General features: G+C 37.6%; 1 protein-coding gene across 3 annotated transcripts in view; it reads left to right on the forward strand.

The window, feature by feature from the left end:
- The window catches only part of adamts7 (ADAM metallopeptidase with thrombospondin type 1 motif 7), a 51,695-nt gene that overhangs the window by 23,796 nt on the left and 10,292 nt on the right, over positions 1 to 17,607 (forward strand). For 2 of the 3 annotated variants that reach the window (XM_002932960.4, XM_004912583.4), the window contains 12 exons: positions 6,725 to 6,894; positions 7,552 to 7,685; positions 8,996 to 9,116; positions 9,257 to 9,501; positions 10,176 to 10,317; positions 10,402 to 10,528; positions 11,543 to 11,756; positions 12,001 to 13,734; positions 14,501 to 14,653; positions 14,934 to 15,107; positions 16,008 to 16,154; positions 16,400 to 16,559. In XM_002932960.4, the coding sequence (XP_002933006.3) occupies positions 6,725 to 6,894; positions 7,552 to 7,685; positions 8,996 to 9,116; positions 9,257 to 9,501; positions 10,176 to 10,317; positions 10,402 to 10,528; positions 11,543 to 11,756; positions 12,001 to 13,734; positions 14,501 to 14,653; positions 14,934 to 15,107; positions 16,008 to 16,154; positions 16,400 to 16,559 (3,521 nt within the window). The remainder of the gene's footprint in view (positions 1 to 6,724; positions 6,895 to 7,551; positions 7,686 to 8,995; positions 9,117 to 9,256; positions 9,502 to 10,175; positions 10,318 to 10,401; positions 10,529 to 11,542; positions 11,757 to 12,000; positions 13,735 to 14,500; positions 14,654 to 14,933; positions 15,108 to 16,007; positions 16,155 to 16,399; positions 16,560 to 17,607) is intronic. The other variant, XM_031899259.1, reaches the window with a different exon arrangement.

The raw sequence follows: 17,607 nt of genomic DNA on the forward strand, positions 1-17,607 counted from the left end.
CGAACTATCTACTGAATGGTAGTGTGTTGGGGGTATCCTTAATGGAGAAGGATCTAGGCGTTTTTGTAGATAACAAGTTGTCTAATTCATAGGCGGATTTTCAATAAGGCTTGGGGAGGCTAAGCAAAAGAATAAAGCAAAGTCTCTGTCCTGATCCTTAAGGATCATCACTATTGTTCCTGCACGGATACCAAACATCAGTGAGTTTTACAGAAAGGCTGCCAATTTTTTGCTGGGTGATTTTCCATTTTAGCATCTGTCTGTATAATTTCCAATCACAACAGGATAAGAGACCCTGGCTGAGAGCCAAGAGGATAGAGGATGAGACTTGAAATAAGAAAAAAATAAAATGATATATATATACTGTATATATATATATATATATATATATATATAAATATATATTAGGCCTAAGTATATTTACCCAGATTATCCAGGAAAGGTATTGGTCTTATGTTATAGCGTGTGCACGAGTGTCGAGTGGGTTCACTGATATAAGGGATTCCTAAAATTAAAACTTTACTTTCAGAGTTCCCTGAAACACATGAAACAGAATTCCATTTAGCCAGTCACATGCTAATGCAGTTATTGATGCTGCACACATTTACTGCAAAATAACTTGCACTGCAACTAGCATACAGTTTACCAACATGGGTGCTAATTTGCTTCTTCATCTGTTGCTAATGAGCAAGTTGTGGGGCACACCTTTTATACTGTTATACTGAGATTCTTGGGTGATCATGGATTTGCCAGTGAGACTTTTTTCACAGCAGGATAATTGCTACATTGATGATCAGTGCAAGGTATAAGACATGTGTACAGGTGCAAGTACTTTTGTTAATAGCATTATAATGTGCAAGATCCTGCATGCATTTTAACTCTTTTCACTAGTGTTAGTAAATGAGCCATACAGTAATAAATAAAAAGCAAAGTACATAGTAAACAATATATGACTGCTGGTTATTAGTGTAATAGATTGAAGGGGAAAAGGGTCTCAATAATCTTTTCAGTAAAAGACTGCAATATAATATGTCTGTTTATTCATAAATTATCCAAGCAATTAAAGGAACAGTAACATCAAAAAATTAAAGTGTTTTAAAGTTATTAAAATATAATGTGCTGTATAGTAACACCAAAAAATTAAAGTGTATAAAAGTAATTACAATATAATGTACTGTTGCCCTGCATTGCTACAACTGGTGTTTTTGCTACAGAAAAGCTACTATATAAATAAGCTGCTGTGTAGCCATGGGGGCAGCCATTCAAGCTGGAAAAAAGGAGAAAAGGCACAGGTTACATAGCAGATAACTAGTAGATAAGCCCCATATAATGGGGGTTTATCTGTTATCTGCTAAGTAACCTGTACCTTTTCTCCTTTGAATGGCTGCCCCCATGGCTACACAGCAGCTTATTTATATAAACTATAGTAGTCATTCTGTGGCAAACACACCAGTTGTAGCAATGCAGGGCAACAGTACATTATATTGTAATTACTTTTATACACTTTCATTTTTTGGTGTTACTATTCCTTTAAGTTAACCTCTCATTTAAATGAACATGGTTTTAGTTTAGTCCCACGGTCAGACAGTCCAGTTGGTTTACCCAGGACATCTCCGGTTTGTGTTGCATATGTAATCGATTTAGTCCTCTTCACTTAGGATCAGCCCATTCTGTAGCTTGTAATTTAGTAAAATAGCGGTGTGTTCAGACGTGCGAAAGAATGTGTACATTAGAAAGTGTAGTACTTTATTCAAACTGGCAGATTTATACCATGCCATTGTGTTTTTAATGGATTCTTGCTGCGCATTGCAGACTGCATAGTCAGTTCAGGAGGTACACAGAAAGGTTCTTCAGAGTTAAAAATGATTTTCTTTTATTACTGATCCTTATGATAACTATTGGCTCATGTTTTTTTAATCATCAGTCATTCAACCATAGTTCCAAGAATATTTAGGACAGTAAATATATATTCAAATCTAATTCACATTAACTGACCTTAGCTTAAGCTGGGGTTTCAGATGCATTTAGGCAGAAATCTCTTCAGGCTGAGCCCCCCCCCCCCCACCATTGCTATAAGCACCCTCAGAAGGGCCGAGACCCACAGCTTGGGAACAATTGCCATAAATTGTAAGGACTTCTACAGGGTGTTAGGGAGTGGACCGCTGGTTGACCACTAAATAAGTATCTGAATGCTTAGATGAATTGACAGTTCACTGTCTCTGTCTTGCCTTGTCTTGTGTCTGTGTTTCCAAAGTGTTTTGCTATATAATCCTCCTTAGTGGCCTTCTGAGAAGAAATGTATATTTTACAATTGTAAATACTGGATTTTGGAAACACGATTGTTACCTTTCCTTATTTCTGTGTTTTTAATTTTTCCATGCAGTCATACATTAGGGGAAACAAAAATAAGCATGCTATGTATACCATAAATAAAACAATGTAACATAACTCCCTAATGGAGAAAGGTTTAGGGAAATTTCTGATGAGAAAGCAAAGTTCAAGTCTAAACAGGAAAGCAGCAGTACATTAAAATGATGAATAATTGTTATTTGTACTTAGTCTGTAAAGCTTATCAACACATCAGTATTTAACTGGGTATAAATATCTTATAGAATATATATGCATTGTTCACTCTTCCATATTTACTGGAGAAAATAAGGAATTGTATCTGAACATTGCTTCTTTTTACAGATATAATTAGATCATGAGAAGATTTAGATTGGTGTAAAGGTAGCACTAGGGAGGATTATAGTGCACAAACCTTGTTTATATTGAGCAGGGTCCTCTTTACCTCTAGTATTGTTTGTTGTTTTTTGTATGTAACTTGCAAGTTCTGTGTAATGATAATAATATTTATCATTATCATAAACAGCCTTAATTGCCTTAATTGATTCAGCTGTCTCTGGTTCATAATTGTCATTTTGTGGAGTAGAGACCAAAACTGTAGATTTACAATGAGGCCTTAGTAGTGTTTTAAAAGAGGAAAGAAATTACTACTTTTCTACTTTGAGTCTATAACCTTTGGATTACAGGACAGTGATATGCTTTGTCTGGCCTCTGTTGATAGATATTGCTTGTTATGACTACTTGTATAATCTAAATTAATTCCAATATCTTTCTCAACTCTCTTTTAACTTAATATATTCACAATAGTGAAAATTAGTAGCATATTATGTATCTTTATATACTTAGGTGCCTGATCTGCCTCTTTGTTCAGGTCCTTGTATCAGAATAATACATATTGGGGCATATTTATCAAAGACTGAACAAAGAACGTTGTATGGACTCTTTCTAAACATAACTTTTAATGTCCATGTATGACATGACCAATTGTTAACCACATGGTTTTAGTACAGAAGAACATCAGAGTTACTTATTTAGAGGTATCATATGTTTAACCTTTTGTTCTACACCTGATCTTCTAAGGATCCAAATTATTGTATATTTAGCATATTAACAGCATTAAAACCCCAAGTAGACTACATTGTACTGCAACCCCATTCTCCAACTTGGTACATAAGCTTGACATGAATCTTATATGATCAATCAGGAGAACTCACTTCCACATCCATCGGAAACAGTTTTAGTTTGGTAGTAGTGGTTTTACTATTAAGAATCTCCCTTAATTAAATTATTGTGAGCCTCAGCCAAAGTAATATACAAGGAATTAAATCTGGCCCTTTATCTTTTTAGTTGGGAGCAGTATAGCAAAGGGATGAATTTGAGAGAGTTTTTGCAATATTTCTGGAATGTATTTAGCTTAATCAGGATTTCATTATGCAAACATAAAATAAGAATAATGTCCTTCTGTTTGTATGACTGAGAAATAAATATAGTGCAAACTATATCAAGGAATGGACATTGTATTTGCAAATTGCTCTTTAGTATAACAGCAGAAATGATAAATATGTTACTGTCCTGGGGTACATGCATTTACAGGTTTTTATAAAATATCCTAAGGGAAATGATCTCAGTCCAAAAAGGGAGTGCCACACTGAGACAGAATTGTTCATCCTTGTGGTTTTCAGGGCAGAATTAGAAAATATAGAGGTACATAAGTAATTTATTATCTTGCCACAGTTTGCCAAAAATAATTTTCATAGCTTTCTTTTTGTATAAGGTTTTAAGAGGGCTATTTGTCTAGGTGAAAATAGAGTAAACTTTCTTTTAACTTTATGATAAATATTCCCCTACAAACCCTATAAAAGTGAATAGAAATATGTCCCTTTGTGCCACCTTGTATTCATTATTTTTTGTTTGTTTTAGTCAGACCATGGAGGGAATGTTGCACATTCACCTTTAGGGGCAGATTTATCAAAATTTGAGTTTGGAGCTAAATACATAAAAACTCATTCATGTTGTATTCATTTCTATGGGATTTTTAGGAGCATATTTATCAATGGGTGAAAGTTAGGACTCACTATATGATTAATACTCTTCTAAAAATCCCATATGAATAAATAGAACGTGGATGACCATGAAGATTTTCATTAATACAGGCCATGGTATATCTAGTATAGGTAAATCTAAGGCAACTGGACTTGTTAAGTAATTACTGAAAACTTGCTAACTGTCTCCTAGCTAGTTAGGAGGCAGTTAGCGATCTTTCATTGATTATTTAGCAAATCCGGTTGCATTAGATTTACCTATACTAGAGAATGTGGGTGAGTTTTTATGTTATAATCTTTAAACTCACATTTTGATAAATCTGCCCCTTAATGTCATACCTACCACTGGAAACAAGACAATATTTTAGGTAAGGGATAGTAAAGGTATCCTGAATTTGATTTGGACTCCCTGCACGGAGTTTGTAGTTTCTTCGGGATCTCCAAAAACCAGACAGGTTAATGGCCCCTGCTAAAATTGACTATAATGCGTGTGAATTTTATAGGGACCTTAAACTGTAAGCTCCACTGAGGCAGGGACTAATGTGATGTGTGATGTACAATCTCTGTAAAGTGTATAGTGTGTTGGTGCTATATAAAAATAACAAAGAAAAAATAGTAATTGGTAGGTCTTTTTAAAGTATCTTCACTAGGCCTGGACTGGGATTCAAAATAGGCCCTGGCATTTCAAGTAGGTAGTGACTATGGCATCTTACAGCAGCCTCTCTGGCATTTGCCAGAATCCACAGATTGACAGTCAGGGCCTATTCTTGACCTAGCCTTCTGGTTAGGCATTATGTGTAGGCTACTTCTTTCCTTTAAAAAGTATGTATGGGAATAATTTATTACAGTGGTTCAGACTGTTTAGCTTACAGCGTGAATCTAAACTACTTGCTATTCTGCACTGCAGCACAGACAGAGGAGATAAAGTAATGTATTGTGTGAACAGCAGTTAAATAACAACAAAGAATTAAGGGCTCAAGATTTTTGCAGATCCCTTTGGGCATTGTCCCTGCCATTTAAAAAAGGAATTACATCACAGATACAACATGCATTTCTCCCACATTCAAGGCACGCGCTGCTATAACATTGCTGGGATCTGCTGTACAATGAAATCATTGCACATTCGATTTTTCAAATTGTGCCTGTGAAAGACTGCCATTGTTTTGGGAATGTGGATTCCAGACGAGCTTAGCGTAGAGTAATTAGGGTCAGAGAATTTGTGAGTCCTTGTGGTGAGACTACTGTCTAGAAAAGGGAGTTGAAGTAAAAGAAAAATGCAGAAGTTTACTAAGGGGCTGAGTGATAAATGAACAAGAGGTAAATGCCACCCAGCAACTATTACATTAATTACAAATTTTCAATGGTTTTAAAGTTATTTGTAAATATTATTGCAAATGAAACCAGTATATGTCTTCTTACTTACTGTTTACATTCTCTGCACTTCTGGTTCCGAAAACAATGTAGAAGAAGCCAGCTGATTAACAGGAAAATGGGCCTTTTGCTACATTGTTTCAAGAGTCAGAACAAGAGAACAAGGAATAGCCAAGCACTGATTTCATTTACAAATCATTTTGAAACCACTAATATTTTGAATTGAAAGTGTATATGAGAGTTATTTACAATTACATTTTCTTTTGTAATGCCAAAAGAGTCTGGTTAATACACAAAGCAGGGAAAAGATTTGCATCTTTATTATAAACAGTGGAGAAAGGTGCTCTGTATTATGCAGGAGAAAGGTTATTTGTATTAAAGGGTATTTATATTATAAACAGAGTAGGGAGTATTCACAGAGGGGCAATGTATCTGTATTGTACACAGAACACACAGTGAAACTGTGTTATACGCAGAGCAGGAGTGATAATGATACTGATTGGAGGGAAATGAGTATTATACAAAAAGCAGGAATGATAATAGTATTGATAAGGTAGAAAATGAATATTATTCACAGTCACATATATATGTAGATATATACATGTTTATCCGTGTTATACACATAAAATTTGTATTATACACAGACCAGTGATTGCCTATATTTTATACTCTGAGTTAGAAGCAGATCCCTTGAACATAGCAGGCAGCACATTATTATGAGGATATAATAAGTCATTTCTGAGTTTTATGACCGTATAAAAGCACTCAGCACTCGGCCTTCAGCCTTATGCCTTTATACGGTTATGCAACTCCTTGATGACTTTTAATATTCTTATATTTTATAATAGGGTTATTTAATTCACAATATAAAGTGCCGGCATATTCCACAGTGCTGTACAATAGCGCTTCACTATTTGCTTTGACTTCAACCTGTCCTGAAGAATCTTTCTGTCTTGCTCTGTCAGGCCCAAATATGGAGGCCGTTACTGTCTGGGAGAGAGAAAGAGGTTCCGTGTATGTAATATTTTGCCCTGCCCTTCGGATACTCCATCTTTTCGACATCTACAGTGCTCACGTTTTGACTCCGTTCCATACAAGGGGAAGCTCCTTCAGTGGACACCTGTTCTAAGCAGCAGTAAGTGACAAATTGACTAAAGGTGATAACCTGACTTTAAAAAGTAGCAAACACTAAAACACTAAACTCTTATAAACTCTACTAAACTTTTAATATGGTGTGATATAGAAATTGACATTTTATGACAATTTGCAATTGGTCTTTTTTACATTTTTTGTGGTTTTTCAGTTTTTTAGCATTTTGTTCAGCAGATCTCCAGTTTGGAATTTCAGCAACTGGTTGCTAGGGTCTTATTTTACCAGGCAGTTATTTCCAGTGACTGGAATCTGAGTAGGAATGGGTCTAAATAGGAAGATTAGTTATAAAAATTAACAGTAAAAATACAATTGTAGTCTCATAAAGCACTATTTGTTATGACTTCTGGGGACAGTGACCCTCATTTGAAATCTGGAAAGAAGCAGAAGAGGAATTAAAAAAAATAAAAATCTATAAAAAATAAATAATAACAACCCATTGAAAAGTTGCTAGGAATAGGACATTCTATAACCTACTAAAAGTTAATGTAAAGGTGAACCACCCATTTAACATAGATACAATAGTGCAATTTAGCACCTATGTCATTAAATCAGCCCTTGATTATAAAAAATGTTAATTTTTCACACCATTTAAAGCAATGACCTGTCACTTGTCAATGATTTTATTCTTGGTTATGGCCAGTAAATCCTTGTGAGCTGCACTGCCAGTCAGAAACAAAGCTCATTGCAGAGAAGCTCCTTGATGCAGTGATCGATGGAACCCCATGTTTTGAGGGCAACACAAGCCGGGATATGTGCATCAATGGCATTTGTAAGGTAAGCAGGGTAATACAGAGTGTTGTATTGTAAGATAAAGCAAATACAGACATAGACATACTGTACAAAACTAACATTATGAGGGGATCCAAGCTGCGACTAATTCCATAAGCACAGTCCAAATGAACAGCAATTTTTAGCTCAGTATATACTGTAACACAAATTCAACTCTTGGCTGTGCAGGCTGTGAAGCAGGACCTACAGTAGTGTGAATAAATTCACTGCAGTTTGTACAGTAGGGGGGATAACACAGCACAACAGTGCCCCTAATACCAGTGAAAATAAAGGTATCAGTATCCATAAATACCCCCTACACCAGTCCCCCTGGTAGCATTTGGAATAATAGCATAGTAATACATATGTACTATATAAAACAAAACTGTAACTCTAGAAGTGGTTGGAATAATAGCACAGCATTACATTAGAGGTATAGTAGCAGGGGGATTAATAGTTCCTGGAAACAAATTGTAGCTGTAGGTATAGTAATTAAAGATGGGGCTGCAACGCTTTAGGGCTTTATGAATAAAACTGCAAGTTGTGTATGCTAAAAAGTACACAAAATTGCATGCTCATTGGCACCATTCAACAAGACTATCTAGGAATTAATCCCCATTCTTACTAAGACTAATCTTTCAACATTATCCAAGTTTTTAAATAAAGTATTACTGTAAATGCAATGTGTTTTATGGGGTGTATTAATTAACATTGGAGACAAACATCAAGTGATAATGCCAATAGCAACCAATAAGATCTTTGCTTTTGTTTTCTAAGTTGTGGGTGACTGTTCAAATCTAATTGCTGATGGGTTGCAATGAGCAACATCACCTTTGATGCTTGTCTCCTACGTAAAAAAAAACGGGACGTTGTGCTCACCACTAAACTATAAACCATTAGGCTAGGGTGCAATAAGGCTGTGTCTACAAAATTCATATAGGCAGCAAGAAGAGGTCCTTGCTTGCCCAATCCTATTAGAAATGAAGTACTGATGGTGCAGAGTTTAATGCTGCTGGGCCTAGGTTAGAAGGCCTTTATCCTGTGAGGAAGGACCAAAGCCAAGACCCACATGCAAGGACTAAGGGATATAAGTGGGTGGAGAGTAGTCATGGGGACATGGCTATTGTGGAAGCAACGGGGTGGCCCATTAGCAAAATTTGCACAGCAGTTTATGGCCCTTTAATTACATCACTGCAACACCTTATTGCCATTTTGAAGGAGTGTAGTATTCATTCATTGGTCTCTTTGATGCTAATTTTATATTCCCTCTATATATATATATATATATATATTCTGAAATTCTTTACTTACTACAGAATGTGGGCTGTGACTATGAGATAGATTCCAATGCAGTAGAGGATCGCTGTGGCGTGTGTCATGGAGACGACTCAACTTGCCACACTGTGCAGAAAACCTTTGATGACAGCGATGGGCTTGGTAAAAATCTAAAATTATGAAAAATCCATATGAGTAGTGGGTTGTCTGGTTAGAAAGGCTGTATATATTTGAGCATAAGTAGTAATGGTGTGTTTGCCTTATATTCTGTTTCCTAATGGCAGCACTTTGTGTCATTATAGGGTACGTGGACATTGGCCTGATTCCTCCTGGTGCTCGTGAAATTCGCATAGAGGAGGTGGCGGAAGCTGGAAATTTCCTAGCTCTGCGTAGTGAAGACCCAGAGAAATATTTCCTGAATGGAATGTGGACTATCCAGTGGAATGGGGATTACCCAGTTGCAGGAACGACATTCACATATACTCGCACTGGGAATCTAGAAAACCTTACAGCTCCTGGGCCCACATATGAACCAGTGTGGATACAGGTACCATGATTATGAAATAAACAATCCTAGTGCATATTTATTAACTTACAGAGAGCCAGTTCCCTAAGAAATTCTCCAAATACCAATATATATATTTTGCTAGAATTGCTTTTTAGACCCCATAAGTCAATTAGTGACTCCCAGTATGACTAAGTTGTCTTTAGCAGGAAAACAAATTGGGTTAAGTAAATAATCAAACATTTAGAAATGGTTAGAAAAACACAATTGAAACTATTAGAGAAATATTTATCACGTTTAACATAATGTAGAGTGAGTACATTTTTACTGGAACAACAGCTCCCCTATGTCAACCAGCTGGGAATTAGTAATGTGCGGGTTGATCCGCAACCTGCAGGACACATGGGTTTACCCTTAGGTCAGGTGAGTTAGGGTTGAACTGAGGGGTCAGACTGGGGAAGTACACTCTTGCTCTGCTCTTGAAACTTCCCTGTGTTGGAACCTAATGCAGGCAGACATAGCGTATGGAATGGAAAGCCACAGGTACATGTTTGGTGCAGGTCCTACAATGACAACATTTTTGCGGGTTAGGGTCGGGTTCCGGTTGATTTTTCCTGACTTGCGCATCACTACTGGGAACGGGAGCACTCACTGACCACATCTTTGTTCCTATCACTTTCTGGACATGTTATACTTACTTGTCTGTTTCTATGAAGCTGCTGTTTCAGGAGTCAAACCCTGGGGTACGATACCAGTATACGGTTAGGCGAGACCAAGACAACAGCAATGAGATACCACTACCAGAGTTCTCCTGGCGGTACGGCACATGGACAGAATGCTCTGCCACCTGTGGCATTGGTTAGTGAGGACTTCACTCGCTACAATTATGTTGCCATTTTCCAAACTTCTCCTGCTTTAACTGGTTTTGCCCATACATTGCAGGCGTGCAGAGGCAAATGGTACACTGTGTAGAAAAAATGGCTGGTCTAGTGGAAGAGCGGTACTGTGACACCCTTACAAGACCAGATGACAGACAGAGAAGCTGCAATGAGGATCCCTGTCCACCCAGGTGAGTTGCTTTCTGTGCTGTGAAGAAGGATTCTCAGACACAATAACATTGATTTTCTGAATGACTTAGGGCCTTCCCAATCTGTTTTACGATGCTGCAATGTGGATAGGGCCTAGTAAAAGCCAAGTAAAATTATAGTAGGGGTCAGGTCAGGCTGCAAAGTTCAAGAAACATGCTGTGTTTTTGAACTTTGTACCCTGCACCTTAAAAATTGCTGCAGGTCTCTGCATAATTTGACAATCAAGTGCAAGGAGCTCAAGTGTTTTTAGAATGAGCACTGAGGGGTTTCTCTTGTGCTCCTTAGTGCTCCTGCATTTTGGTCTGGAGCCTCTGGGATCCTAAAAAGAAAATGATTCAGCTCATTAAAATCACAGGAGTATTTCATGCAAAATGAGATATTCTACTCTAATTAAAAAACAGTAAATCTAATTAAAAACATTGAAAAGCAGGGAAGTTGTTAAAGGGGTTGTTCACCTTTCAGTTCATTTTTATTATGTTATGGAATGCCCTATTCCTAGCAGCTTTGGCACTGGCTACCATTATTTATTTTTTAGCATTTTTTAATAATTTGCTTTCCTCTTCAGACTCTTTCCAGCATTCAAATGGGGGTCACTGACCCCAGACGTCCAATACTATTGCTCTGTGATACTGCAGTTTTACTATTAATGTTACTTTTTATGACATGTCTTTCAATGCAGGCTCTCTACCATTCATAATCCTATCTCTCGTTCAACCCACTGCCTGTTTAGCAACCAGATAGCTGCTTGAAATTCCAAACTGCAGAGCTGCTGAACAAAAAGTTAAACAACTGAAAAACAGTAAAAAAATGAAAAATAAAGACCAGTTGAAACATGTTTTAGAATATCAATGTCTACATCATACCAAAAATTAATTAAAGATGTACTTCCCCTTTTAAAGAAAGGGCAAGCATTATATATTTCATGTAAAATAACTGTACAAAATGAATGGGTAAATTAATTAAAAGTTTCATTTTACATTTTGGTTTCTTGCCAGATGGTGGGTAGGAGATTGGCAACAATGTTCAGTTACCTGTGGATTAGGTGGCCTGCAAAAGAGAACAGTCTTGTGCATCCAGCGTGTGGGGCTTGATGAACAGCGTGCACTGCAACCAGCAGACTGCCAACACCTCCTCAGACCTGAAACAAGTATTCCCTGTAACCATCATCATCCCTGCCCTGAGGTCTGGCAACAGGGCAACTGGAGTCAAGTAAGTTTAAAAGTGGAAACAGCAAAACGTCTAGCTGGCAAAAAAGAATCAGTTTACAAAAACATGACCTACTGAGTGAATAACTCACTAGATAGATAGACAGATAGATAGGTAGATAGACAGATAGATAGCCTCCTTAGATACATAGTTGTTTCCCCTTCTTATTCATTATTAGAAGTTTCTTTACATTATTTATTCTGATCTATATACATTTGTAATTCATCTTACTCTTTGTTCTTTCTAGTGTTCTGTTTCATGTGGGGAAGGAGTGCAGTTTCGAGATGTGTACTGCAACAATAGCACTGAGGGGAGTATCTGCGATCCATCGAACCGTCCCCTGGATAGACGTGCATGTATTCTGGCAGCATGCCCTGTGGATCCTTTCTACAAACATTTTGACTGGACAGGAAGTGGAGCAACCAACAGAAACATTTTCAATGATATATTTCCAGGCCGCCCTCGATCTCCATCTAATCCCCAGCATCATGGAGATGAAAACTCAATTTCTGAAAGAGACTTTACCAACCCAGGAGATGGTGGACAAGGGAAAGGAGGGAATGCATTTGTAGATGACTTCTACTATGATTACAACTTCATCAATTTTCATGAGGATCTGACATATGATCCTTTAGAGAACAATTACATTCATTTGGATGGACAAGGAGAAAATCCTGTTAAAGAGCTACCTACTAAACCTTCGCATTATGATTATGACAGAAAAGATGAAAGACAGAATGAAGAAAGTACCCAGTCAGAGGCACCCAGTAGTGTTATAACTACTAAGTCATTGGACTTATTCACCAGTAGTATTGATCACAACTTAAGTTCTAGCACTATTTTTAGTTCTACAACTCAGCAAGAAACTAAAGATATCTTTTCTGAATTGGTGACTATATCCACATATTTATCGACAGAACCTATAACTGGAGAAGAGTTGTCTCCTAAGGATAAGAAACATATAGAGGACGATGAAACAATATATCAGAAAAATGTAGAATCCTTAACAAAGTTGGCAACAGATAAATCTTTGTTAGTGACATCCTATAAACCCATTCTGAGAGGTCTGCCAGATATTTTTGTGCAAGATACAGCAACACATCCCTTAGATGTACTACCAAAAGACCAGTTACCTAGTAGCTCTCCATATACACCACAGAATCTTTTGAATTATATTACACAACAGCCCACTTCAGATATGTCTGTAAGTTCAGCACAAACTTATTCACTATATCATTCCTCAGATGAGCTTTCCCCAGGTTCTACAATATACCCAGTATATGATTTCTCTGAAAGCATAGTAACAAATCTCCCATTGTATCCAATATCTGACACCTCACCAGCTCTGGAAAAGGATGATTCTAAACTGACAGTTTCAGACCTCTTACCTAAGACAGAACAAAATAATTCCCTGGCAACACCAGATACAACAAGGGACCCTTTGGGGGAACAGACTGTGTCACGTTTACCAGTACAAAATCAGAACATCACACATGACACAACAGATGATATTTCATTAACTCCTAAAGGGACCGTATCATTGGGTGAAGTAGAGACTCCATTACTCTTGGACATTTCAGCAGAAAATATTGCAGTAGATACCTCTCAAGATCTGACGACTAATTCTAAATGGCGCTTTTCTTCCAGCACTGAATCAGAGATAAGTTCAGATTCCAAAGTTTCATACCCACAGCCTTCTTCAGCCACTCCAGTACACTCCTTGTTCACTGCGTCTACCACACTAAAGTCTACTGTGGTTACAGATCATTTTGATGTTAATCTATATACTTCAAAAACAACATCTTCTATAACAAGAGTGAGTGTCTCTTCTCACTTGGATCCTAAAGCTAAAGACCGTGGTACACCTGTTAATCCAAACAAACGATATAAAACTGCAATTCCTGGCCCCCCCATTACTAATAATTCTTGGCATTTGCCAGGTTCACAGAATAATCAGTGGGATGTCGGAAACTGGAGTGAGGTGAGTTCAGTTCCTGGGTATAGTTATCTCATTATGCATAACCAAAGGGTGTGGGGAAAATATGATGGGAATCATTATCTCCATAACTATAAATGAGTAAAAACTGAACCTGAAATTTGACACTGTCATAACCAGAAACTGTTACAGCTGTTATAGCTAACCAGGACTATTAACACCATAAGTACAAAATATTTTATTGGCAAAATAATAATCTTTTTTATATGAGAAAGCTTTTAAACTCAGAGGTGTGTAGGGAGTTATAAATGACATCTGACCACTGTTTATCAGCACTTAAGTACTTAAAACCTTATATTTTTAAACAGCTTATATCTTATCTGCTATACCAATGTAGCAGTTCTACTGCGACTTCAGTTGCATCCCCATATCTACCAGGTAGCTAACTTATATAAACTGTATTACAGTTTCTGAAGCAAAATAAGGTTGGACAACAGTACCTCTTATTTACGTGCATATGCAGCCATTTCCTTATTGTGGTGTTATAGCAGTTGTGTAGGTGTATAGCAGTATAATACAGTGCACTAGTTGTGCATCTAAGTTGCTGGGCAGCACTCAGGAGTATGATGCAGGATTTCCCTGTACATGTATGTATGTATGTATGTATGTATATCTTTATTTATAAAGCGCTACTTATGTTTGCAGAGCTGTACAGTAGAATATTCATAACAACTTTAGATCATGTTAAAAATTACATGTCTGACATGTAACACCTTTGTTTTTTTACATTTGATTTGTGTCTGGATTTTAGTGTTCCACTTCATGTGGTTTGGGTGCGATGTGGCGTTCAATTCGGTGCAGAGTAAATGAAACTGAGACTTGTAACCTTAATACCATGCCAGCCCCTGCACGTCGTTGCTACCTACGGCCCTGTGCTTCTTGGACAGTGGGCAACTGGAGCAAGGTAAGTAGTCTTTTTTACATGATACATACACAAGACAGTGGCATAGTTCAGACCAGTTACAATGCATTCTATACATGGTGCACTATTTATTATATAAGCTGTTATGCTTAACATTCTGAGTAACTGTACATTATATATACCCATTTATTTGTTTTGCAAGGTTTTGAGGTATCAAACTAACTACTATGACTTTTCTTACTATAGCTGATTCATGCTAGAATTTAGATACCAGTGTTGTTGATCTTACAGAGATATCATACTTCATTGTTTCTTTCTGCAGTGCTCACAAAGCTGTGGGAATGGAGTCAAGGTCAGAGATGTTCATTGTTTGGATATGCGAGACAAGAGAGTCCTGCGACCCTTCCACTGCCAAAATACTGTTTACAAACCACGTGAACAGATCCCCTGCCGTGAGCAACAGTGCATGGAGTGGTATGTCTCATCATGGCGAGAGGTGAGATCCTGAGGACTCAGTAGTTGAAGGGATTAAAAAGAACCTAAAAAGGGTGAGCTCAGCAAAACAGAATAAATGGGAAACATAGAATGAAATACAAGGTAGGATTCATTTGCTGGGGATTGGGCAGAATGTAGTGGAAAGACCAAACAGAGAAAGAAGAATTCACCACAGCTATAATGACTAGTATAGAAGTTTGAGTTGTTCTGTGGGAAAGTGCTGAATTGTCCTAATTAACTTGCACCTAGAACATTATGTTAAAATATAAGGATGACTCCCGGAAAAGGGATGTTTCTGGGTCATTTGCTGCATCTGTGTTTTTATGGGAGAGCATTTTATTACAGGTCAGTTCTTTTTCAACACATTTAAGAAAATTCATAACCTGTGTCTTTGTGGTGTAATCTTGTGACAAACTCTAGGGGAACAGTACAGCTTAATGTTCCAGTTCTATACAACTTTCTTTTTGCAGTTAAAAGAGGTAAATAAACTCAAATTTGTGAGCGTTGCTGACTGCTATGTTTATATGATCAGCTCCTTGCTGGTGAGAGGAGAAATATTCAGCAGAAGATGAAGAATTTGCACTGAAAGCTATGGGACTGGGTGTGCCCTGCACAGTGCTGTGCCAGTCTCCAAAGTTTGTCAGTCAGTGATGTCTTTTCATGTCTAACAACTACTTTTTGTCACTGTAATGCATTTCTTACTTACTGTGTGACAACCTGGTATTTGTGTCACATTAGCAGTGATAAATACATTTGCAAAGAACCATGTTTGTATTGTATGCATTAGATACAAGTACTGGCTGTTTCATTGGTACAGACATGTGCCAAACACAGATTTGTTTTTCTCTATACAGTACTGAATCCCTGAAATATCTTTATAGCCATTGTTTTGCCTTTGCAGTGCAGTGAGGAATGTGGTGGGGGGATGCAAGAAAGACTTGTGACATGTCCACAGATGGGGCTCTGCAATGAAAATCTGAAGCCCAACGGTACACGCTCATGCAATGACCACCCTTGCACCAAGTGGGCAGTGGGACCCTGGGGCCAAGTGAGTAGTTCAAGATGGAGTACTTTAAGTAACATGTATAAAAACCCACTCATTGCAGGGTTGCGAACTGTCACCCATTCTTAGCCATTCCCTGCCTTTACAGAGGTATCCAGAATGCGCAAATGGCTGCTCTGTTACCTATTTCCCAATTTCAGAAAGCAATCTTGGGGGAACCTCACCCCTCTCTCACTACTGTCTTTCTGTCTCTTGCTTCTTTGGCTGCCTTCACGCTTGGCTGTATACAGTGCACTGCATCCTGTGGCGGGGGGATTCAGCGGCGTCAGGTAAAATGTATCAACATACACACTGGAGCAGCTGAGGAGGATAACAGTCTCTGTGACCATGAACCATGGCCTGAAAATCTTCAGAAATGTAACCCACAGGACTGCCAGCAAAGCCAGAACAGTAAGTTCTCCAACCTTTATCTCAGAGACATGAGGGATAAAATCATATTTTACAGTAATATACAGTCATATTTTTTATTAATGTCTATAACATGCTGGCCAGGCTCTCTTTCTGTGAGTCTGTGACATCACAGGAGGTTTTCTTAATTGTAATAGACTGTTCAATGCTAATTACTGATTGGTTGTTATTGGCAACAGCACTGGTGCAATTTGCCACCCATATATACAAACTGACTTATATGACTTATAAGTGAGATTTATTAGAATTATTAGAAAACCAAATCAGCAAATTTACAGAATGATATGGCCAAGTCATGGCTGAAACCATTGTTCTAAGAGGTAAAAAAGGCACAGCTGTAGGGGGTCCAGTCTCTGCTACAGCCATAAAAAGCAAGTGCTGGTCAGTATGATACAAATTTGACAGTTGTAATAGGCCCCAATGGATAAGGGGGTCTCTTATGGCAACCCCGGGTAACGGCATTATTTGTGTTAAATTAGGTACCTGAGAAGTATATTTATATATTAGAAGAAGAATGTATACCCCTTTAATTTTTTTTCCTACTATACAAACATAGTAACCTCTAGATACTTGTTGGATATCAGGCATAGATAAATACTTCCCCCTTATATTTTGGATGTATATTAACTGAACAGGTATGTGTATGTTACCTCATATGGGAAATATGTTCAGGCTCTTTAGTTAGGCATTTTGTTGCTTGACTGATCAAGGCCGAAAATATACGTTAAAACAGGAAACTCACAGGGCTACAGTATCCCTGACAAAGATGCTATTGTGCTGATTACATGAAAAGAATGTAGAGAGGTGCAAGGCTAGCGAGGGAACCAGGCTTTTATTGCTGAAATTTCTGTACACTCACAGGAAGACAGGGGTTGGTTTCAAGGCCAAATCATTGTATAGTGCTAATAAACATATTTTCAGTATTTTTCCAATATGATTCCAAAATAATATGTAAAATTATTCAATGTTATTAAATATCTTAGAGAGCACTCTCTCTATCAAGTCTGTTTGAGCTTCCAGCTAGGGTTGC

This window comes from Xenopus tropicalis, chromosome 3 (assembly GCF_000004195.4).
Source record: "Xenopus tropicalis strain Nigerian chromosome 3, UCB_Xtro_10.0, whole genome shotgun sequence".
Taxonomy (NCBI): domain Eukaryota; kingdom Metazoa; phylum Chordata; class Amphibia; order Anura; family Pipidae; genus Xenopus; species Xenopus tropicalis.